At 38.8% G+C, this 24,055-nt stretch overlaps 1 protein-coding gene across 1 annotated transcript in view; it reads right to left on the bottom strand.

The window, feature by feature from the left end:
• LOC139307394 (protein diaphanous homolog 3-like) overlaps positions 1-24,055 on the bottom strand; it is a 149,722-nt gene that overhangs the window by 119,930 nt on the left and 5,737 nt on the right. Inside the window, exons 2-5 of the mRNA XM_070931158.1 lie at positions 21,714-21,746; positions 21,088-21,267; positions 20,551-20,655; positions 12,601-12,731 (exon numbers count right to left, since the gene is read on the bottom strand). Coding sequence (XP_070787259.1) covers positions 12,601-12,731; positions 20,551-20,655; positions 21,088-21,267; positions 21,714-21,746 — 449 coding nt within the window. The remainder of the gene's footprint in view (positions 1-12,600; positions 12,732-20,550; positions 20,656-21,087; positions 21,268-21,713; positions 21,747-24,055) is intronic.

The following is a 24,055-nucleotide window of genomic DNA, read 5'->3' as shown; positions in this document are numbered from 1 at the left end:
ACAAAAACCAAAGACTTTAGACTTCCGACTTCCAGATTACAATGCTAAACCTGCACTTAAAGCAGATGAAGTTTGAGACTTCTTGGATATGACCAAAATAGAATGGAATCAAGATAAAAACAGCGTCACTTTTCCTGGTTACTGACAAATCATATGCTGGATATCCAAACAAGAGTGATGGTGGGGAATGGGACAAAAAGCAACAACAACTTTAAAAGAACAGAGAAGTTTTAACTTGACAGACAAAGACAGCGTGAGTGAGATTATGAGCGACTGCACCTCCTTGATTGAAACTGAATAACATCTCTGAACATTAGCATTCAGTGTTTGTACTGTTCTAATCAACAAGCTGTATGCCTTCCAGCATCAAATCTACAGAAAGTCTCAAGGTGACAACATAAAATGGAAAGCTGTTATCTGAATTTAATTTCATGAAACAAGAGTATGGGGTTGTAGGTAGATGTGTGTCTATGAGTTTATTTGTCTGTTGTTACATTGTTATGTCTGGTAAAAAATACTGACAAACAGCATTTTATGTATTAAAAAACTATGGAGACCTGTAATATATGGTAGAGGCTTATTTTGTTTGCATGGTCTTAACATCCACACTCGTCAAACCTTGATTGCACGCAGGTGACAGGTGATTTCCATTCCACACTGTACGCAAAAAAAAAAAAAAGCTGCTAGAGTGATGATTTAGGTGTGTTTGATTTACTGTATGTGGGGGTAAGGGTAGTTGAAGAGAGATGGGTTACACATCAAATTTGAATGTGCATGGCATACAGTTAGAAGGCAAAGTTGCTTTACGTTTTTTACTGAAAAAAGTTCAATGGATCAATGCAGCCAGGCACCGCCCTGACTTAAACACTGAGCATCACACACCTGTAACCGTCTCATGTACACTAGAGTTGGGCAATCATCTGCATTTTCTGATTGTAAAATCATCATTGAACATCAGCTTATAATTTAAGACATCACAGCTCTGTAACTACAGTACTTGCGATTCCAGTTTGCTGGACATGCTTCTTCTTTGCTGAGAAATACTGCAAAAGTCTAGACCACCTTGTGTATATATTTTATACAAACAACCTCATATAGGGAACATTTTGTAGAAAGGCGCCCAAGTTAGGTGTAACGTACCATGTAAACATAGCATGCAACAATGATGTACTGGGTTTATATAGACAAGGGCATTAATTGTACAAACAAATAGAAACACTGAAGTTGAAATGCCCCGAAAATAGTGATTTAAGCATATACAATGATAGTGAATGGTTAGTTCAAAATAACAAAGGCCGTACGTCTACATTCAATTTTATACATTTATAAAAACCTTATTCTTAACTGCTTTCCACTTACAGAATGAGAACAATGAGCAAAGAAACAGTGTAGGCCTCCGCATGGGAGTGTGTGACAGGGTCAAGAAAATGAGGGGGGCTGACAAAAACTGTCATCGCCATGCTGATGAGGACAGGGAAGGTTGCTGCCAAGGTAGCCAAGGAATGAGGCTCTCATGTTTGAGAAAAAAAATCAATTTACCCTACATTTTTCACTGGGCTAAGGCCCGGGCCATTCTGGTTATAGAGTAGGCAAGGCGGGGATCTTGACATGAGCTTCATTGAAATGCATAGCCCAGTGGCAACTGCATGCTAGTTTTCCACCATCAGTAGGTGAGGCAGAGAGCAAAGGAAAATAATCAGTTGATCTATAGCAGGAATTATTGCACAGGAAGCCAACAGGCCTGTACTGTCAGGGTCTGCTGCAACAAATTTGAAAGACATCTGCCTAGAAACACAAGTGAAAAGTGGAAAGGGAAAGTGGAGACATAGGTCAGCTTTCAAAGGCTTCTAGTAAAGGACCTGGCAAATTTAGACAATCTCATAGTCCAGAAAGGGACAATCTAATAGCTTTCTACATTACCTGGTAAAAAGTCTCATCTTCAAGAGCAAGAACAATCAGGCTGAGGCAATAATGTCTCTAAGGGCTGTGCCTTTGTGTCATAGTTGAAGGTCAGGGAGAGCTGGAATACGGCAGATAAAGCTGGGCAGACACTTTGCAATTCTATTGATGCATGTTGTTTTTGACTCACACTACACGTTTTCATGCTCACACGTGAACACCAAACCCTTGTTGGTTTTGTCTAGTGACAGTGACAATTCCAATAAAGAGAGAAAGGTAGCATTACTTTGTGCAATTCTATTATGAAAGATGCAGACAATATGGTCTGTCTGTACTGAAGTAAAGTTCAGTTTTATATCACAGCCGTCTCAAGACTGCAGTTTTAGCCACAACATGTAAAATATAATAAATAATACTGCAATGATATTAAAACAAGCTCACTGCAGTTTATAACGGATTGCCTTACAGCAGTCGTGAGAAATCGGACAGTGGAGCAAGAGAGCCGACCAAAATTTCTAACATGCCAGAAATCCATCCGATCATCTGAGAGCCAGATCATTGATTGTTCAGGCAAGTAATTGGGCATCGTGACCCGCCTCAAACTGCATGTCAAACAACAACCAATCTAGCAGAAATTCAGTCTGATTCTAAAATTAATCGATTGCAAGCATCATGTGTTCATACACTAATCTAGAGCTAAACTTAAAAGGACTATGCGTATAAGGCTGCAATTTTAATAGTACAGTAGTTAATAAAATAACAGTAAAATAGTAGTATTGTAGTTTATGTCAATAAAATGTTAAGATAATAACTTTAAAAGAGGAATCAGAAGTTATATTCATATAGTGACCCATTTCTTTATCCTTCTGCTATTAAGTGGTTTGTATTTGACATGCTGTTTAGCCTCTAAAGTAATTAGTATTTTAGATTCTGTTTGCTAATCTAGCATGCTCTGGCAGCCCTTGGGTTTCATTAGTTCCTAACATCTGGCAACCCTCCCACATCCCAAATGAGAAACTTCAATCACATTCTCTGCCTGAATGTCCTCAGCATTTGTAGCCGTGTTGTGCAAAAATGATCTGAAAACACTTTTCACAGCTTGTCTTTGCTTTATGTCTGACTGCTACCTGTTGACATTGTTACATTGTCATTTGGCATCATACAGATAGGACAAAGAACCAACGTGTACAGTATCCGAGCACAGCATGGCCTGGATCCTTTAAATGTTTACACAGGTCACAGAGCAGATTTATACATGTGGCTTTCAGAGCTGCAACAGAAGTTTTGGTGTGTGGTCTATTTAATCCACCAGCAGTGCACACATTTCACAAATAAATGAGCCTATGGGTGCAAATTAGCTACTGAGCTAACCATGGCACATTTGTTTTAATGCTTTTTAAATCTCAGTGTTAATTAAGGTGCATTGTACCCAGTAAATATTGTGTATTTAATAAAATAAATAAAATGCTCAAATGATTGTGTCTATTTTACCTTAAACAAAAATTTATAGATGTCTGTGTTCTGTCAACATCATTTTCAGTCCACACAAAAGCTGTGGTAGTGGTGACTAGGAGCAGTAAACATTTGTCATGTCAATCTAAAAAGTGTTATTTCTGTAAGTCAGCTTAGATCAATCTGTATATCTGTGTTGATCCCATCCACACTTTTGGTGATTTTTGATTGCTGCTGGCATAGGAAGGTCACCACCATTCTTAATCCCATCTACAAAGCTTTGATTAGTTCTGTTGTTTTTCCCACCAGGGAAACCGCCATCAATGAGCACAACACTAGACCAAACTGAATTGCTGAAAAAAATCTGGAACCAGGATAGTATTTTCCCCTCACTATTAAGACACTGATGGACAGTGTACAGAAATATGATTCTGGTAGCAGCAGTCCATCTGCAACTGACACACATAAATCTGGCTACTTACAATCTTCCGAGTTTCATGCGAATATTGAATAAAATGTTTGGTCAGTCTCCATAGATGTGGATGGGATACTGTAAAATAAAATGATTATTCTATATTTATAGAATGCAATAAACAGTAATTTATGGTCACTCTGAGATCAGAGACATACTATATTCAAACCTTACCATCAACAGATGCAAAAGAAGCACAGCAATATTCGACTGAGGGCTATCATCTCAGATAGACACCAAGAAACAGAGAGAGGGAGAGAGTATTAAAAAATAAGGAAAACAAATTCATCATCCCATTCCCTGGGAAACAAAAACAGTCATAAATCAAAGAGAAAAATGAGGCACCTTATCTGGCTAACTTCACAGCTAAGGTAGCTTGAATTCTAACGCAGTCTCAGGAGAATGCCTCCAAGGTTCCCAGGCAGTGCAGCACAGTGTTGCACTCCGCTAAAGCAGTTATGAACCAGAAATAAAAAATTAACTTTAAAATGTTTTCCTGAGCATAGCAAGTTAACTGACTACAGGAGGGTTCTCCAGGGACAGAGAGGAGGCTGAAGTCACAGCAATGTGGAACATCTGAAATAAAATAGGAGGTCATTTCATTCAGGGAAGACTGACTGACATCACTCTAGCAGATTGCCACTAACAGCAATAACAATGCTTGTTATTGAAACACGTTTCAAAAATGTCTCAAATGTTAAGGTATTAAAATATTGTGCTGTTTACGTTTATATGAAGGTTTTAATTTTGAAAACGGTACGAAATAGTGCAAGTTTGTTTAAGTATAATTTTGAATAATAACAGTTAAAATTGGATATTTACCATGTCTGTATGCCCTCATCAGACTTTTAAATCCAAAAGCATATTTCACACCAAATCTTAAATCTTAAATGACCCTGTTCAGTCCTAGAATCTTGTAAAAGGCTGCTTAACATGTTACTGAAAAAAAAACATAAAATATTATTGAAAATATTAAATTATTAAATCATGAAAAGTATGGTTCTGAAATGCATTATGTTGAAATATGTTTCTAATATTCTCCTCCCTTCCTGTTGGGGGTGGGCAAAACATTAAAAACACCTCTGAACATAATGCGGACTGCAACACCACAACCTCAATAATAAAAATATAGTTAAATGAATACCTCTCTGACAGGGTCAATCAAAACTGAACATTATTATCTCTGTGAATTACAGGTGTATCTAATAAAATGTATAATTCCAAAATAAGAAAGAAAAATGGCAATTGTGTGTATATTTTGTACAACACTATCAGTGTGAGCGATTTAAGGAACTGTGAATCTTTGTGTGCAGTACATGGGCGGCAGGTTTATGAGAGACAGGAAGAGCATCCAAGGTTTATTAAACATATTGGTGTAAGGAAGAGGAATGCTAAACTCTACCCTACTTTATAGCTTAACTGAAAAAAATAATCCAGGGCCTTAAACCTGAAGGTCAGTTTTAATATAATATCAAAAACCAATTTCCACTTGTTTGTCACATCCATTTATCAAATACATTTAATACAATTACATCCTGTAGCCTTGCTGATCCTATGGTGATCCACAAAAATGGAGAGAGAGCTAGAATAGCTGAGGTATGTAAGGTATCCAGGGGTCAGAGGCAAGCGTCACAGGGTGACACTCTGGAGCAGCAGGAAGTACCAAATTACCTCTAAGTATGTCTGCTCCGCCAGAAGGAATCTGATGAGGGAGCCTATAAGTCTGTCAGCCTATGCTAGCAGAATGCAACCACCTGATATTAGATGGAGGCAATGAGTGAGAGATGTTTACTACAACAGTGCCAAGAAAGTGACAGTGATCAACATCCAAAAACAGTGGCAGACAAAATACTTTACTGCCAAATCAATCCCACAACTCAGGGTTGTAACGTGTTATTAGATGGCAAGAGGTTACCCCTGTTGGTCCACTGTTTCTAGCCAAGGCAGATTTATGGTCAAGCCAAACTGTGTCATTATACATGAGCCTGACTGTCCATTTTATTAGTGGTGACTTCATTAGAAGTTGGTGCCTACAGGCCATCTCCCCAAGGATCACACAGGTGACGGTCCCATAAACAGCAGTGGGTACACATAGACTGTTGCTTTTCCGTCACAGTTTATGGCACGCCGTGACATAAGACAGCTACTACAGCCAGCTATCATATACGTTATTTATACGTTATATACAGTATCATAAACGTTTGATTGGAAATAATATAATAAAATTGGATTTTGGGGCATGTTATAATAACTCTACAGTGTATACACTTTTACACACAGTGCAGCCCAAACTGTCCCATGTATAACAAGTAACAACAGATTTCATATATATAGCATTTAGCACAAATGTACAGATAGTTACCAAAATAAAGTATAAAATTCCAGATACAGATTGATCTTGGAATTGTAAGAATAAATATTGTACGATTCAATTATTTATTTTTTACCCAGCCTTACACTAATTCAAGTTCTGAAGCATTTCAGTCCTTGGCACTGTTTGTACATTTATGCTGATGTCATTGAAGAACAAAGTGAGGCTCACAAAATATGGATTCATCATGATTAAAAGCTCTTAACGCTAATTTTCACTAGGCCATCTTAATAGAGCTGCAGTATTCAAGAGGTTATATAAAATATAATTAAGTCTCTGTTCTTTTGCTCCTACATCCATGTGCCGTCATTCATGCACTATTGTGTAAGTAGGTGGGAGAGAGCAGCAGTGGGCGTGGGTGCTATTCACATGCAAACTCAAAAAAATGGGCCTGGCAGTAGGAAGGCTTTATTAGCTATGAGAAGGCTTAGACCTAGATAAATGAGATGAGAGATTCCAGCTGTGTTAACAACATATAAACAAATGCATTTTTATTCACTGATGCTGAACTGGTTAGAGGCAAAAGAAAAGGAAGAGAAGTAAGAAAAAGGGAGGGTAATCATACAATACCAATCCAAAAGGGATATATTCAAGGGCTAAAATATTTTGTGCTAATTAAGTGACAGAGTAATGATTACAATATTTAGCCAATATGAAACTATCCAGTCGAATGTATAAAAACATTTTGTTCCTTCTGAACAATTCTGATTATATTACATAGCCAGTAATAGCATTCATCTACACCAGGGGTGCACACACTTTTTCAGCATGCGAGCTACTTATAAAATGACCAAGTCAAAATGATCTACCTACTATAAAAATGCAAAACATATATTTATTTATAAATATATTAAGTATTCTTTATATGTACAATATATGTTGGTGTACCTTGCATAGCTGCATGAGCCCATATTGCACAATATAACTCTTTTGTCATTACCTTACTCTGATGACTTGCACTGAATGGAATCAGCCAGGGACGCATTTTGCCGCACTTGGCGCGCTTGTATGCGCATGCGTGGTGACCCATGTGTCAGAAAAGATCAGATGTCAGACTGGCTGCCCTGTATGTCAATCAAGTGACAAATTTCATAGTGAGGATGGATGATAGGCTGACGTCTATTTTTTTTAATGCCATGCGATCTACCCACACTACCTTTGCGATCGACGTATTGGGCACCCCTGATCTACACAGACGCACTGCTTACTGTAGATTGATCTAACATATAACCTTGCCAATGAAATATCTCAATTCTAAGTGTCCATTTGTTTCTCGTGATGAACAGTATAAACACATACCTAGAAAGAGAGAGTTGAGACTTCCTGTGCGATAGACAGGTAGGTAGGTGATAGGTAATGCATACTTGCTTTGGAAAGGTGCTCAATAATATCATGCAGCATGGGATACAATGCTATTCTCTATTGTTGTGTTTTGAGTGGGTATTTGAGAGTGGATAAGCAGTGAAAATGTCATTAAACATTTTTTTAATTGGTCAGAATTTTAAACTCCTGTGATCTGACTGGAGTTCAGCTGTAAGCTGCAACTGGTACCTCATATGGAAAAAGATTACCGACCACTGGTGTAGACAATAGCCTCTGGTTCAAAAGCACACCACAACCCAAACAGAAAAGATGCGGGATATAATACAAGGCAAGTCCATAAGATGATGCAAGACCACTGTCATCCTCAATCAGCCGTGAACAGCAAGACAGAACTATTTTACACAAGAAAGGCATTGTGTAGAGGTATTGCGATCTCACTGTCAGGGTTCATACACATTTTTACCAAAACATTTCCATGACTTTGAGGCCAATTTCCATGGCCACACATTCTGTGAAATGTCTGTGTATACATGAACAATAAGACTAAATCGTTGTATTGAAATAAACCACAAGAAGTATACAGTACCTTAAATAAAATCAGTGACAAGCTTTGTGAATTGATCCAAAACATTTATTTAATTAACACTAACACATCAGTAAGACGTTTACAGAATAAAATGCGTGAAACCCAGAGAATTTTCTTTTTCTATTGTGTAGCCTTAAATACCATAAAGGAGTGTGATGCAATAATGTTTGGAAAATGAGTAAATAAACATTTTATCCAGTAACACTGACACACAGTTTATTTTTTCATTTCTGCATTCAATCTGCTTTTCAATTTCCAGCAGAGATACTTTCTTTTCGTTTGCAGTTCGACAGAAACTGTTGGATTTGGTGATGAAGGTCAGTTTGCTTGTAACTGCTTTCTCAGCGTATTTATCTGCCGATTTCTAAAGGGCGAAAATGTCAGCCTCCATTCTAGCCCTCTTCTTTTTCAAATCATCCAGCTCATCTGTGAGGGCCTCTCTTCAGGTCAACAGCTTGCTGCTCTTTCTCTCTCCTCTCTTCATTCACGCTATCTGACTCCTGCAGCCAAAAGTAGTGATCTCTACCATAGTTATGTCCCAAACAAACCTGACAAGGGCAACAAAAGGTGTGTTTCTATCCACCTGTTTTTATGCGCATTTTCAATTTGCACAAAAAGAAATAGGGTGGAAACGTGGAAAAATTGGTGCATTGATAAAAGCAAAATGCAACAAAGTGCAATGGAAACGGACTTGGTGAATAAATCTTGACGTACATGAAGCATGTGATTTCATCCACTGAAGTCCCCGCTCCACTGAAGGGACGATAAATAGCATCAGACAAAAACATCAGATTTCTGTGGAGTGGTGAGGAGACTAATGTTCTTCAAATTAATACATGAATCAAACAGAAATGCTATATTTCCATCACTTTCACATGTTTTTCACCGTTTCAGGTTTTGACTGGGGCTCATTTAATTGCGTCAACTTGTTGCACCCTCTTCTTCTGCAATGGTTTAAGGGCACCCGACTGGAAAATTTGTGCCACCAGCTGTCTATCTCGAACCAACTCCTAACAATCGCATAATGGTGGTTGATGGAAATGTGCATTCATTTCTTTTGGAGATTTTCTCGAAATTTGGTTTAAATATGTCCTTGAACGAGTTGGTTCAGGGTGGCCTCTGCTGCAAATCCAATATCAATCTGAGAATTGTCCTTGTGCAGATTACTGTCCTGAAAAGGGATATTGAGGAGCTTCAGTGTGGGTGTGGCCTCTCACGGTTGTTTTTCCAGAAATCGTCCCATGATCCCTGCAAAGTTAAAATTAAAAAATGTTATGTTTCAGTTTGATCACTCTTAATTTGCAAATGTACAAACGATAAGTCTGGTGTATTACACTCTATCAGACAACTATTTGAATTAGACACATCCAATGAGTGAATATTACCCATTCATAACTTTGGTGATACAAGCTACAGTGCTGTATGCTGATTCTATTCTGTTCAATAAATAAATGTCAATAAAAAACAAAAATGTCAAATACTACACGCGAGGTGAATGTTGTCGTATTCTCTTTGATGAGTGTCAATTCGAGTCAAGTCAGTGTTATTTATATAGCCCGATATCACAAATCACACTCAGGGAGCTTTGCAATCTGTACAGCGTACGACACCCTCTGTCCTTAGACCCTCGTGTCATGGTATTTCTTGCTATGAGGGGTGAAATTTTAAACTTTAAGTGGGTGCCACATTGTTATGGTGGAATTATTTTTCAGTGTTTTCTTTTGCAAGTTATTTAGACAACAAGAAATGCTAAGAAATTGCTCCTCTAGCAATTATGTAGAAATGAATGCCAAAACTAAATGTTTTGGACAACAATGCTGTTAATTTGCCTGACTTCTTATGACAACCTTTATGTTATATTGTTTTATTAAGCTACTACACTTATACAACATATTACTTTCGACTAAAACTTGAATGAAAAACAAGTGAAAAATAGCCACACTGTGCGTGTCTGATAGACTGCAGTGTATAGAATAAAACATGAACAATGACACCACGAATATGTATATATCCTTACCTTTAATCAGTTCGTACATGTTCTCTGAGAGGAAGGACAGCATGGGTTGGTCTGCTTGATACATGGTGAGGAACAGGGTGATTTCTCTTTCTATGCTGTTAAATATTCCCACTTCCACAATGAAGAGAGGATCAGCACAGCAGATCTTCACGTCAAAAGACATCACCTTTGAAGTCGCTCACCTTTTCCTACCATCTCAACGTAGTGTTTGAGGTGCGGCCAGAGCTACAATCCTCTTTCTGACACACTGACATTCTCAATCAACCGGTGCTTGGAAAACTGAAGCATGGGCGTGCTGCATCCGTTTGCCGTCACAAAATCCTTATAACAGACAGGGCAATCGCGGAAATGCCAGTGCAGGCTTGAGAGTCCATGTTCAACTCCCCACCCGGTAGATTTACATCAATCTCTGAACGCTTTGTGTAGTACATCCAACCCACACAAATCGAATGATTAGTGACTTCTCCACATCCTTCTGCACGTCCTTCAGGAGTATTTTAAACACTTTCTAATTCACGTTCGTCCCGTACATTGAGATTTGGACAAGGTTTCATGATTCATGTCTCTGAGAGCAGGTCCTTCATTTTCCCAAATGATATCCAGAGACAATGAATGGCCCATAAACTCAGAGCAGAGTTGTCAACATACGCTCTTGCTTCAGTACTTTGGACAGGTCAGTTTTTTGTTTTTTTTTGGCATTTCTGTTTTATTTGACAGTAGAGAGACACAGGAAAGGCAGGGTAGAGGGGGGGGGGTGACATGCAGCAAAGGACCCAGGTTGGGATCCTGGGCCGCTTCGGTAAGGACTCAGCCTTGACATGGTACGCGCTCCACCAGGTGAGCAACCCGGGGGCCCCAGACAAGGTCAGTTTTTTAAAGTAAGGAAGCAGCCCACATGTACATATATATATGAGCAATTGCGTTCACCACGTGTAAATCTAGCTGTTATGTGGTTGTCAGGGAACATGACTTGAAAAAGCTGGCTTGTGTCTTCACACAAAGGGACATTACCCTTAACATACGTAACGTTACGTGAGTGATCTGCTCTAACATTTAATTAGTCAATTAAAGCAATATCAGGATTTTCTCAATCGCTATTTTCAAATTCTGTATACACCCTGTATTGTACACAAACTATGTATCCATGACATCAATCGTGAAAACAGCTTACTGTGATCAAATAAATCATATCTGTGTGTGAGTGTGTGTGTGTGTGGCGGTAGGAGGTGGTAGAGTGCTAAAAAGTCAATGAAGACTAAATGTCTGAGCTTAGATTTTTGACTGCCTTTAAAGTGGTTCTGGCAGAGTATATGATAATGTGAAACAAATTTGCTAATCCCCAACCTCTGACAGAGAGAGCCCAAAGCAACAATCGAAATCTAAGGGAGTGAGACAACCAAGCCAAGACTGCCAGGGATCTGCCTGTCAATGTGGCTTAGATAGCACCAAAGGAACACCCCCTCCCCCTAGTCACGGAGTCAGATCTACTTTGTACTGGCAACAAATATACCTTTTCTTTGATTAAGCATTGTGACACAAAACTAGCCATCCTACCACAAACAATATTATGTTCGGTATGTACACCAGTGCATACCCTTAATCCCAGTATTAAAAATGTATTCATATTGTACTATATACTACAAACAACATGCTGTAAAACGGCTTTAAAAATGTGTGGATATTTGACAAAGAAACAAATGTAAGTCAAAAAACAAATGACTACACCCTGACAGTGTAGCCTAACATGCAGGTATGTATACAAGCAAAATAAAAAGAATTGTCACAACATGGACAGTGATTAGTGAGCGATTATTAACAAAGAGACAGCATGAATGTTTGGGATTAAATGTGAAAATTATATAATTGTCATTTCTGAGAAGTATTTGGCCTATACAAAAAATACTGACAGGGATAAGCACTGCATCCAAAACCTGCCAAGATATGAAAAACCTTAACTGAAAATGCATTCCAGTGAAACCACACCCTAAGACTCCCAAGGGGCATGGCAGTAAGAAAAAACTCATCAACAGTCTTAAAGGTCTGTTCTCACACTGCTTATGGTGGACTGAAGTAAGAGATTATGCTTTGTAGACAATTTCAACAAGTTCACTGCAATTCTGGATGAATTCAGTAACCAAGTCATGGTGTTTTGTTCCTGATGAGGCAATTTCAATTTGTTAAAACTCACACTTCTGCATGGAATGATCTTCACAGCTGCAACTGTACGGTATGCGAGCTGCAGCTCTGTTCACTTTGCTACTCTATCCTTCTATGTCTTGTTTGAATCCTCTAATTGCATTACAATAAAGTAATATGAAAATTCTATTAATTCATTTTTAAAAAGGGTATAATAAGATGGTGATCCAAAAATAATGTCTTTATACTGTGTAATTACTAACAAACAGAATTACAAAAGAGACAATACTGAGGGCACTTAAACTCCAAAAGTCCATTCCTATTGTCATAATCTTGTACTGTACCTGACAGGGTTGCTGGTAAGGGACACTCGCAATGAGTCTAGACAGGCAAACAGACGTTCGTCCATCACCCCTGACTTCAGCTCTCCTAGGAACTCCTGAGGAGATATCTGATGGCTGCTTCTCAAGCTCCCCTGGAAGAAAAAGAGGAAGAAGCAATCTCTTCAGTAAAAAAATTGCCCACTGCCAATGTGCCAATGCCAAAGTGCAAATTAGACCAATGACACCCATACGTAACAAGCAAAAACTGTTAATGCCATCTGTATATTTCTCTTAATTTGGAAAAGCATGGATTGGGCCTTTACTAAATGTTCTTCTACATAGTTTATAGTCTACATAGTTGTGTTATGACAGCCATACTTTTATTTCCACTATTTTGTTCATACCTGTATCTATAAAATGTTTTCTTAATTAACATGGAAATGTTCATTTTCCATGTTTTGCAATTTTTTAAGTTCAAATTCTCAGTATGAAAACACCCTCAGCAGTGATATTTTAAATTAGGCTAACATTTGAAGTAAAAATGACAACATGTTTTTTGACCACCTAATTTTTCCAGGCTTATGGATCAAAGCCAGCAGCGTAACATCCTTATGCCAGCCCAGGGTTATGGATAAACCCAAATGCTCATTCCCCAGTTCTCTTTAATATGACGGTAAATCAAGTCTCTTAATTAGTTTCCAAACCTCTGAATATTTCACACCGAAATGACACATTTCCCAAATAGTACATTTCTAAAGGGGTTGGTTCAAAATGTCGTCAACACAGAAATCACAGCAATTAACTGAGACAGCTATCATCTCTCACACTGCAATGTTCGATAATCTTTGATCACATGCAAAAAGACTCTTTCCAATTCAAATATATCTGACCATAGAGATGAGGGAAAAAAACAGCCACTGTAACTCCCCTGTCTAATTACAATCTACATGCATCTCGCAAACTTGGGGAAGGGAAGACAGTAGCAAGACACTTACAGCAAAAGCTTGTTTTTTCGAGTGGGAAGGTGATGTAGAGAGAAAGCTACATTTTTGATTCATCAAAGGCCTCAGAAATTAGCCTGTACCACTGCTAGCAGGAATAAATAATCCCTAACCCATGCAGGCTGCCAAAACAATGGAACTATGCCCAGTCTGTCTCTCCCTTGACACCTCAAGCACCAATCTATGATATTTTCCTCAATATATATTTAAAAATCTCACTCAAAAAATCCACCTTTTATCTTTAATCATTAAAGACTGTGTTATAATGCTCATAAGCACCTGTGTAGCCTTAGAAAGGGAAATGTATACTCCTTATAGGCAGAGTCAAATCCATATAGGCATGCTGAATGAGATCCAGAAAACCAAAAACATCATTATGGCTTTAAGTCTCCTGTGATCGTAAGTGAGTACTAAAAAGCTTGGTATCCAGTTTGAACCTCTAGGAAAAGTGATTCTATTCGGTATGTGCTTCACCATCAATGCCTCCAAATAAGGTAGCAGTCCGATGAATCTAGCACTCTTCAGCGACAACACCCTCCAGTGTTGTTATCATCATGGCTAAAACGATTCCAACTCCTTCTTGGCATCATCAGCCTAAGCCAACTCCTACCCTGTATGTCTCTTGCTCTGTTGTGAGTAACTGGAACAGTGGCTGCAATTTCACCAATTCCACCCACTCCCTGGCTGCACATCAGCCCATCAAGGATACAGCAAACGTCTTCCTCCCTCCCTTTTGCTCTTCTGGCCCAGTGGTCAAACGCTTCTCCCGTCCTGGAGAGACATGCTGATCAGCAACCTGTTTGTTTCTCAGGAAATCGAAGGCCTTCGGCAGTCAGAGAAGCACGAGTGCTGCTCATGGCAGCAATAGGCACGTCTGGCTGGGCCTTTCTCGCTAAAAGAGCATTAGTGACAGCCTGTTTACCCACTTCTGGCATCAGAGGAGCTGTGGACCCACCTGCAACACCAGGCCCATCCACATCACATCAGCCTAGGGAGTGTCCCTGTGACCCTTCTGCCTCTTCATTTTCAATAAAGGATATTTTTTTAACTTTATTTGAATGCTATGCTATTTATGACTATGTTTTCCAATATATATAGATATATAAACACAAAGTGGTAATTGTATTCATAATTTTATAAAAAAAAAATTATACAATGGATTGTGCTCCACTGTTATACATCACATCAAACAAAACTCTTCACAAGGATAAAACAAAAACCGTTCACTGCACCAGCAAGAGTGACAGCAGTGAGAGATGGTCAATTTTAACTTCAAACGAGTAAGAATCTTCGCACAACACTGTTCTCTCTTCACGACCAACGGCAACTCTGTGGGAGAAATCCCGTCAATTCCTTCACCCACAGTGATTTCCACTTCTTTCTCAAATAAATATGCCTAGAACAATTATGGTAACGGAGCGGCTTTTTTTCCCCATCACTTCCCCATCTCATCCGCCCTTTCTGTTGGGGCCCTTCTCTCTTCACAACAGGACACAGAAGTGGAGCATGGCCGCAATGCCTCGATCTCTCTGTTTCACTGCACACTCACTCACAGAGCACTTACTCTGCAGAGAAAGTTCGGAGGCCTCCCCTCCCCTCACCTAGATCGGGCACTGGGGAGAGGATACAGAGATAGCGACTAACGATGATAAGAACTGACACTACACCCAATCCGCGACAAGCGACACAGGTTTTGTCTCCCTGCCGTGGCAAAAGCCAACATTAGCTGTGCTTGCAGTTGACAGAAACAGCACCATTCCTATAAGAGTTCAACACCACTACCTCTGGTGCATCCAAACTAGGCTGTAACATACCATTGTCCAATAAAATAGCATTAACTGGTGAGATTCAATAAGTTCTGATTTCCTGTAACTTACAAATTAAATGTTCAAACCAAGACAATGTAAAATATTTATGTCACTATAAGCAGAGGTTTTTCAGGGAAAAGGTAACAAATATTACCAACGCATGAATATTAACTAACATTAAAAAGGCAAATTTTGCCCAAAGGTGACAAGTTTGCAGATACTTTCTCTAAACTGAAGTTCTATACTGGCATAAAAAAAGTTCTTAAAAAAAGACTTAATCACATTACTGGTTTGCATTAGCGACTGCACCTAAAGTGATGTGTAATTACTCAGTGTTCCACATGCTCTGTTTACATTCTAGAATATACATTTACCTAGTTGGGCATTTGTTTCTCTTTTGATGATCAGATCCTTCAACAATCAATCACTTTAATTGAGGTCTTAGCCACAATTGGAATTTGGAACCCAGTAGACCACAATTTATGCTTAATCAATGTTGGGACAGTGAGCCCTTGTCTCCTGTTTTATAATACTAGCTGACTAAAGGTCTCTAAGGCTTGCTAGCAGTTCATCCTCAGAAAGTCAGAGGTGAACTGAGCTCCACATGTAATTTTGTGTAAAAAAAGAACGTTTGGAAGATATGATAGAATGCAGTTTTGAGAATTGCGGGTTTTGTTCCCCATCTATTCCATTGGAACTGCATTAGGAAGGGATCCCTTCACAGCCAGTATGTACAGGAGAACAATTACAGCGACCAATAACTCTTTTAATGTACATATGGGCATGAGAGTATTGGGCTATTTTGTAATAATACCATATAGTATAGTAGAGATGGGCAGATGGCTGATGACATCCAAACATTCTAACGTCTGGTGTGTCAGAAAGTGCTTCATTTAGTTTGATATTTTGTGAAGTTTTAAACTATGTGATTGGCACATTAGTGGGATAAGAAGAGAGAATTGAGAAATATGGCAATGTACACTTGTACACTAGGAAGACAATCCTAAGAATGGGAACATTTCCACCTGACAGCAAGTAATAATGTAATAAAATAATAGACTAATTTAATGAATATCACTGTCCAATCACATCACTTTATGACTCATATGAAATGTTACATAAATATCAACCGTGAAGTTAAAACACATGAGCCCACAGTGGACACTGGGCCTAATGTAGTGAAAACAAGGGAGAGTGTCTCTCTGTCTCTCTCACCTCTGATCTGGTCTGAGATAAGATGACCACCAGGCCTGTCATAAAACTTAAGTGCATTCCTGAGGAAGCAACACTGTTATATTCTTCTCTCCTGCCTAAGCCTGAATCAAGGTTAAAATAAGAGGTAAATTAAAATCAGTAAAGTAGCTAACATTACTTAGATCTCTGTACGATGTAAGACGACTGAATTATTAATTCATGGTTTAATACATTGTGCACCATGTGGCCACAAAACCATCTACTTACCGTAGAGAATGATTCTATCTCTATTTACCAAGGATGCAATTATAAGTGTGTAAAATGGTAGTTTATTATACTGCATTGTGTAATCAAATTAAGTATTAACTTTCTGTTCACCTATTAGCAATATTGGAAATTATGTTTTTGATAGCGAGTAGTTAGGAATATTAGATAACTGCTTGAATGACGTTCTGATATACGATTGCTGCAAAACCATGTGTTCCCAGAATGATTTCGTAACTACTATAATATGTTCTGAATCACGATTGCATGGCCATAGTGATGTTTGAGAGTATGAAATTTGTGCTTGCTTAAATTGTTACAGTACAAAACGTTGTCATAGCTGATAACTGATCAACCTCCAATCTTCGGGCTGGTCCTCAACTTGAATTCAAGTAGCATCTCTTAGTTATCTTAGTCATTTTGACGTCTTTCTTTAAGTTTCTTTTTTCTTCGCCTAAAGTCTGCGCACAATTTAACTTTTTTTAACCCTTTGAACTCTGCAACAGAGATGGTCCACCAGTGCCTATATTGGAATTTTAGCTTATTGCGATGTAATTTCTTTGAAGTATCTTCAAATGCTTCATATCCCTAAAATATGTGCAACCTAGCTAAAAGATAATGTAAGTCAACATTCCATAATAATTGATTTATAAAAGTATTGGAATTGTGTCATAAATAAAGAAAATACTAAATCTAAATTCATCTAATTTTAGCAAAATAAACACACAAAACATATTGATCCAAAAGATTTCTAAATGTAGAAACCTAAAAGAAAATCAACACTCAATAACACAATTACTTCAACTATGTAGATTTTTAGTATCCCAATCTCTCTCTGACTTTCCTATCAACCTTCTTCTCTGCTCCTCTCCTCTGGCGCCACCGTGTGTCACGCCAGGTTGCATCGCACGTAATGTAATGACGTCATCACAAGCATACAACGTGATAACTCTCAAGACAGAAGCATTAGCATTCTGTTGCAAAAAGAATGAATGCTCTAGCTATAACGGTTTTAGTTTTAGATCGATTTGAACAGGATCATGCAAAAAACGACCTCCCGCGACCACTGGGGGCACCCGCGGGATTTTTCACCGCACATAACATAACGGAAAATGAGGTCATCACGAGCATACAACATGATGAAGCAAAAAGCATTTTTCAAGCTTTCTGCTGCAAAAAATGAAAGCTCTAACTATTATAGTTTTTATTTAAACATGATCATGCAAAGCCTCAGAGTGCCTCAGTGTTAAACTGAAGAGCTATTTCTTTTGATTTTTATATTTTTGTACCACTAAGCCTCACCGTTTTTAAGCTAAAAAATATTATACATTTTGTGTAGCCAGAAAAAAACTTTATTTCGACATCAGCCACAGCATCACAAGGACTCAACAAGAGCTCTATTGCCCCTGAGCACCGTGCCAGCGACGCCCGGCCAGAACCTTTGCTGTCGGCCGTGAAACTAGACCGCCAGACCAGCGAGAAGACCTCATCCGCTCGGCAACCCACTGCTCCTCAGTCACCGGGGAGCACAACCTGCAGCAGGGCTCCTAACAACAGAGCCTCACAGGCAGACCGGCTTGCACCTCCCGCTGCGCTGCCAACGTACAGCCACCTTTGGAAGTCAACAGTCTCCTCTCAACGGGTCGGCAAGTATCCGCAAACCTCCATCTACTACAGTGATAAGAGTTGATGTCAAATAAAAGAAATCCCCCTTTAGAGAAGTTGATGCCCTAGCATCATGTTAGCGACGCCTTTCGTTTCGATGATTAAAATCACGTTTCTCACTTCACTATCGCCCAGTGAGTAAGATTTATCTTTTAAGATCTTCTATTCATCTGTTTATTTTCTTTATCATGTAGTCTTCATTAATCCTTCATTTATTCTGTTATTAGACATTTAGCTATAAATAAATGTCCTTATTTAGCAGCAAGAAGTTGTCTGTGTTTTTCTTTGAAGCAAAAGACAGAAGTAAATGTATCAAAAAGTATTCCAATTCCTTCTGACGAGACTAATCAATTTAACGATTAATTAATTAATTTAATCTAAGCCCCAAAGCTTCATAAGTCTTCATCTGCCCATCAGTGCAGTAGACTTAGACATAGACTTTATTTATCCCACAGCAGGAAATTTACAAGTCACAGCAGCAAAGTATAGCATACTTGAGTGCATTACTGTTTAAGGACCTGGTATTAGTCTAAGAGGGTAAATTATTACATGAGAGCCTGACCAGCTTTATAAAATAATGTTCATAATTTGACCATACCATGGTCTTGAGTGATTTATGAAATGAGAGCAGAATTAAATCCATCCTGCTGAGTATCTTACAGCTACGGTCATAATATAGAAACTCAGTAATTATCGACATGAGAAAAATGCTGCTTGTTTTATTTTCACAACCTCCTTCTCTAAACATGCAATTTACCACGTCTTATGTAAATACAACACTTGATAAAACTGGTTTGAAGGATTTTAATTTGTTGCATTTTGGCCAGTGGCCACATCATTTTACCATGCAGGTAAACAATTGCAGGCATATAAACAGGCTGGTCCCCATGGTAAGGAGAGATAGATAGCCTAAGGCAACTTTGGGGGGATGTCTGGTTATAGCAAACATAATAAATGCAATACTTCTTTGCAAGACACTGTGCCAACTCGTTAACCAAAAAACCTTTAAAAACAAACATGTAAAGGAAATTCTGCAATGTGAGGTAACTTGAGCATCGGTAAATATCTGTGATATCTGTTACAACTGTTGATTTAAGTTAGGAGGTGCAGAAAGAGGTTATTCTCAAGCTTCTGTTAATATGAAATCAACAACACCCCAGGTAGGTTGTGTTTTCATTATTACTCAAACTAAGTATCACAGACTGAACCCATATTAACTATGAACATGCTCTGGGGTGGATATTTAATGGAGTATCATCTTCAAATGGTGGTCTTTCAATAGGATTCTATTCTTAAGGGTAAGAGAAATCAAAGTATAGCAGGCCTTTTTCGGTCTGGGAGAGAAAGAATGATCCATAGTCTCTATTTCTTTGGAGATTCAATTGTTTTCCTCTGAACACAGTTTTATCACCCTCTATCAACACCCGTCTGTCTGCTTTGAGAGGCAGTAAAGAAAAAGCTTATAGCTCATAGCTGAAACTTGAAGGAGGACCAATCAACCATGATAGCAAACTACACAAAATCTAATCAATTATTATTATAATTATTAGAGAGAGAGAGAGAGAGAGAGAGAGAGAGAAAATAAAGCAGAGAGAAACAGAGTGAGACAAGCTCAATATGTGCTAAGGCAGCAGGCATGCTATTGGGTGGGCATTTTAATGACTACTTAAATATTCCCGTGCTCAACATTTGTGTATTTTTACAAATGTGTCCCAGTTCAGGTGTAACTACATCTCCTAGATATAGAGATGGCACGACAAATGAGACTGCACTGGCTTGTAATCCAATAAAGCCTGTTTTTGATATTAAATAATCAAATTCAATCCCTCCCAGTCTTTCTCAAACTAGGTCCCATGAGAGACATAATTTTTCAGTGAAAAATACATGGAATAATATAATACGTGCCCCAAGTATGAGCAAAATTATAAGGTCTTAAAAATACACGATTCAATTCCAGACATGAAATCATGTAACTATAAAAGGTTAGGCAACAAAACATAAGAAGTAAAATTAAGTCAAAAATGCATTCAAAAACTTACCGTTTTAGAGGCAGTAAAAACATACTGAATGACCATTTCTCTCTTTGTGTTGAGATCCTTGTGTCTCAACGGAGTCTTTTTTTCCTCATTCAAGTTCATGTCCTCCTGAAAAGAAAAAAACAAAAACAAAGAGAGGATAAATCTTACTGAAATTGGTCCAAAGTGTTAGTGTCAACAGCGGATTGTTTTTCTACCATATTCATTTTTCCCATTACTTCTTTAGCTTAGATTTAGTTCACAATTTGTTATGTAAGCAAAAACATGAGAGTGTTTTATTTCTGGAAAACTATATTCGAAAAATTGGGGATCATATTATATTAGAGGATTAGACATTATTGTAATTACAACAGTTTTTTTTTTTTTAATTTGTGTCTTTAAATGTAGTGACAACAATTTTTTGTGTTCTAAAGAAGCTATACTATAAGAGTTACTATAAGAGTGTTGCGTTAATGGGTAGCTACTATATGAAAGCTAGTATATTGTTTTTCTATACCGTACTATATTGCTACTATATTGTACAATGATAAAACAACATACCATCATCTTTTCAAACAGGGCCAAGATCTCTTTTTCCGAGGTGATCTTTGATGAAAGCTCCTCAAACTGATGTGAGGTGGATGATGAAGAAATGGAGTCATTAGTATTGTGTTTAGAGTGTGACAAGGGTGGCCGCTCCTTTTTACTACCCGGAATCCGAATACTGGCGAATCTGTCCAGCTGTACAGACAACAGAGAAAACACAATTAACATAGGGGAAAGTACACTGTGCCAAGTTGAGATAGATACAAGGTGTGTTAGATTTTCTGTTCTGATTATATAAATCATTAATAATCAGAACAGAGTAGACAAAACAATTAGCCTATTAATGAGTTACAAAAAACAATGCTATTAGTGTGAACTGCGTGAACGAAGCACATACACAGAACATCTGTTAAACATATGTTGAGCAAAGCACTATCTAGATAACGTAGTCAACAAAGACATTAGTTAGTGAGAAAAGAAGCAGTCTGTGCTCTGCGATGTTAATGAATCCAATGCCTGCCAATGAAGACCAATTTCACTGCCACTCAAAATAAGAAGATTCGATGATTTTTAGTAATGTTAGATGTTGCAGAGATTGCCAACCAAGAGAAGAGAAAGCACACCAATTTCTCAAATCTTACCACATCATCTGTGATGTTTCTAAAGGGTAAGTGCTATGGGTGGGGAACAGAAAAAAAAACAAATCAAGATACATAAAGCAACTGCATCAAATATTATAAAACATATTTTAGCACTACAGCAGACTAGAGCAAATCATTGTGATACAATTTATGAACAGATGTCTTTGATTGCTAACCAAGTGAAACATTTTGGTTCTTTGTATTCTGCATTAGAGAATTCAAAAGTTAAATGTGGTGTTTCTTATTGCATTTGGAGAGAAAGATACAGCGCAGTCTGAAAGGACAGTAACATGTTGCTGTTGTTTTGTCTCTACTCTGTTACGCTTATGTTGAAATTCAAAAAGGAACAGCTCTCAGCTATAGGAGCGTCTATGGTGTTAACACGTTCTTATTGGATGAAAACTGTAGTAGAGAGCCAAAACAACAAAAATGTAAAAAGCCAACACAACGAAAAAAATGGGTCACTGTCCTTATACACTGCTCAAAAAATTTAAAGGAACATTTTGAAAACACATCAGATCTCAATGGGAAAAAAATCATGCTGGATATCTATACTGATATGGACTGTGTAATTTGTTAGGAACGAAAGGATGCCACATCGTTTGATGGAAATGAAAATTATCAACCTACAGAGGGCTGAATTCAAAGACACCCCGAAAATCAAAGTGAAAAAATGATGCGGCAGGCCAGTCCATTTTGCTGAAATTCCATTGCAGCAACTCAAAATGGTACTCAGTACTGTGTATTGCCCCCACGTGCTTGTAAGCATGCCTGACAATGTCAAAGCATTCTCCTAATGAGACGACGGATGGTGTCCTGGGGTATCTCCTCCCAGATCTGGACCAGGGCATCACTGAGCTCCTGGACGGTCTGAGGTGCAACCTGGCGGCGGCGGATGGACCGAAACATAATGTCCCAGAGGTGTTCAATTGGATTCAGGTCAGGCGAGCGTGGGGGCCAGTCAATGGTATCAATTCCTTCATCCTCTAGGAACTGCCTGCATACTCGCCACATGAGGCCGGGCATTGTTGTGCACCAGGAGGAACCCAGGACCCACTGCACCAGCGTAGGTCTGACAATGGCTCCAAGGATTTCATCCCGATACCTAATGGCAGTCAGGGTGCCGTTGTCTAGCCTGTAGAGGTCTGTGCGTCCCTCCATGGATATGCCTCCCCAGACCATCACTGAGTCACCACCAAACCGGTCATATTAAACGATGTTACAGGCAGCATAACGTTCTCCACGGCTTCTCCAGACCCTTTCACGTCTGTCACATGTGCTCAGGGTGAACCTGCTCTCATCTGTGAAAAGCACAGGGCGCCAGTGGCGGACCTGCCAATTCTGGTGTTCTATAGCAAATGCCAATTGAGCTCCACAGTGCTGGGCAGTGAGCACAGGGACCACTAGAGGACGTCGGGCCCTCAGGCCGCCCTCATGAAGTCTGTTTCTGATTGTTTGGTCAGAGACATTTACACCAGTGGCCTGCTGGAGGTCATTTTGTAGGGCTCTGGCAGTGCTCATCCTGTTCCTCCTTGCTCAAAGGAGCAGATACCGGTCCTGCTGATGGGTTAAGGACCTTCTACGGCCCTGTCCAGCTCTCCTAGAGTAACTGCCTGTCTCCTGGAATCTCCTCCATGCTCTTGAGACTGTGCTGGGAGACACAGCAAACCTTCTGGCAATGGCACGTATTGATGTGCCATCCTGGAGGAGTTGGACTGCCTGTGCAACCTCTGTAGGGTCCAGGTATCGCCTCATGCTACCAGTAGTGACACTGACCCTAGCCAAATGCAAAACAGTCACAAAAGATGAGGAGGGAAAAAATGTCAGTGGCCTCCACCTAGAAAAGCATTCCTGTTTTGGGGGTAGTCTCATTGTTGCCCCTCTAGTGCACCTGTTGTTAATTTCATTAACACCAAAGCAGCTGAAACTGATTAACAACCCCTCTGCTACTTAACTGACCAGATCAATATCCCAGAAGTTTAATCAACTTGATGCTATACTCTGATTAAAAAGTGTTCCTTTAATTTTTTTGAGCAGAGTACTTCCTGACTGCACTGTGCTTCGTCAGCATTTTTCTAGTTTTCAAAGACAGACATCATTGTATCATAATGAATAATAATAATAATAATAATAATAATAATAGTCTGATCACCTTTAGCCTTGCTCAACTGCCGACTACCACACCTTATGATAGTAACTCAAACACAGACCTGAACATCCTTGTGTTAACCACGAAGACATCAGTGCTTTGTATAACAATAGCAGGATATTAATTCATTTATCTAAAAGGAGTTCAACAGAACAATATCTGGGGATTGTAACATAAGGTATGCTATGATGTT

Source organism: Enoplosus armatus, chromosome 1 (genome assembly GCF_043641665.1).
Source record: "Enoplosus armatus isolate fEnoArm2 chromosome 1, fEnoArm2.hap1, whole genome shotgun sequence".
Classification (NCBI taxonomy): Eukaryota; Metazoa; Chordata; class Actinopteri; order Centrarchiformes; family Enoplosidae; genus Enoplosus; species Enoplosus armatus.
This window is presented reverse-complemented; position numbering and strand designations above follow the sequence as displayed.